Source organism: Calidris pugnax, unplaced genomic scaffold (genome assembly GCF_001431845.1).
Source record: "Calidris pugnax isolate Ruff unplaced genomic scaffold, ASM143184v1 C14837858, whole genome shotgun sequence".
Classification (NCBI taxonomy): domain Eukaryota; kingdom Metazoa; phylum Chordata; class Aves; order Charadriiformes; family Scolopacidae; genus Calidris; species Calidris pugnax.
This window is the reverse complement of record NW_015094106.1, coordinates 1-1,715: the sequence shown is the minus strand read 5'-3', so window position 1 is coordinate 1,715 and position 1,715 is coordinate 1. Positions and strand designations below refer to the sequence as shown.

Below are 1,715 nucleotides of genomic sequence, written 5' to 3'. Positions count from 1 at the left end.
TTTTTTTTTTAGAACCTCATACCATGATTCTGTAATGGGAAACAAGTACGCAGCTAATAGGAAAAGCACTGGACAGATAAATCTAAGCACAAGCCCCATTAATAGTGGCAGTTGTTTGGGATACTACAGCAATACAAGGAGTAATTCTTTGAGACTGAATTTAATCAGCGAGCGGAGAGGCGACCGTCGACGGAGCAACACACTGGATATAATGGATGGAAGGATAAATCACGGTGGAAGTTTGGCAAGGACTAGAAGCCTTTCCTCCCTGAGAGAGGGAGGGATGTATGATGTGCAGCCCACTACTGACCCTGTCAACTTGATGGCCACCATCTTTTGGATTGCAGCTTCGTTGCTGGAGTCAGATTATGAGTATGAATACCTTTTGGCTCTCAAGCTACTCAACAAGCTTCTCATTCACTTGCCTCTGGATAAATCAGAGAGTCGGGAAAAGATAGAAAAGGTGCAGAATAAACTGAAATGGAATAACTTTCCAGGCCTTCAGCAGCTTTTCCTAAAAGGGTTTACTTCAGCATCTACACAAGAAATGACAGTCCATCTCCTCAGTAAACTCATCACAATTTCCAGGCATGCTTTAGTGGATCCTTCGCAGTTAGCAGGTATCTTTAGTAACTGTATATGTAATGAAAATGTATTTTTTCATCAAATTAAGTGTAATCAAAATCAGTAGCGATTATGCATTTGCCTTTAAAAAACACCCTTCACTTAAATGTTTTTGCAGTTGTCAGTGTTACAGTGCTGGATAGTGGGAATACGTTACAGACTGTGATTATCTTCCAAGAAAAACTGCATGAAAACTTTATCTATTGATTATTAACTTACTTTATTCTTGCTTGCAAGTTTTAAGAGCACATGTATTATTTTTCATGATCTTGTGCTAAATAGCTCAATTAGTACTATTTCAAACATTTGCAAGTATTGAAACAACGTGACTGTACTGCCTAAAGCTGTCCAGTTTCACAGTAGTTTTCCTTACTTGGTCCAGTGATGATTTTATTTACATCTTATACATTTTTATACCTATACAAACACATGTATATACCCTCTAAATAGATGCACTCTTAGGTTCATGTGTGTAAAAATATATAATTTATGTATCTGTGTGAATGTATGTATATCGTGCTCTATGGCTTTTTAAATACCAGAGAGCTGTTATTCGCTCACGTAACTCCACATTAACTTAAGTCATATTAAAATATTGAGGGCTCATATAACTGGTTTTATGTATGTGTTTAGGATTTCCCCTAAACATCTTGTGCCTACTTCCTCATCTGATCCAACATTTTGATAACCCAACTCAGTTCTGTAAAGAAACAGCTGACAGGATAGCAAAGGTATGTAAAATAATGCATGGGGAGTATCCAGGAGTTTATTACCTGCATTGCTGTATTTTTCTGCTCCCTTATGCAATACTTTCATGTGATTCTAATAGTCTCATAGAAGTAACTCTAAAAAGTTGTGTTTTAAAGGTGTGATCCAGTCCTCATTCATATAGTTGGTCCTCATATCAACTCCTGAGTTTCCCTGAGCTTCATCCACAAAAGGAAAAAACACATTTTGCTTATTCTGTAAATTTTAGATATAAAGAAGAAATTTAACTTATTAATGATATCAGTTACTTTTTCTTACTTATCTGATTTTGCAGCTTGTAATTTTAAATATAAACTTTATCAATTTTTAAGCACACTTCCTAA

General features: G+C 35.9%; 1 protein-coding gene across 1 annotated transcript; it reads left to right on the top strand.

Moving 5' to 3' along the window:
* Positions 1–18: 18 nt before the first annotated feature.
* LOC106900737 (protein furry homolog-like) lies at positions 19–1,355 on the top strand (the record flags this gene model as incomplete). Its single annotated transcript, XM_014962878.1, has 2 exons — positions 19–620; positions 1,258–1,355. Coding segments are annotated over exons 1-2 (684 nt in total), but the record flags the coding sequence as incomplete, so codon positions are not given.
* Positions 1,356–1,715: the final 360 nt, after the last annotated feature.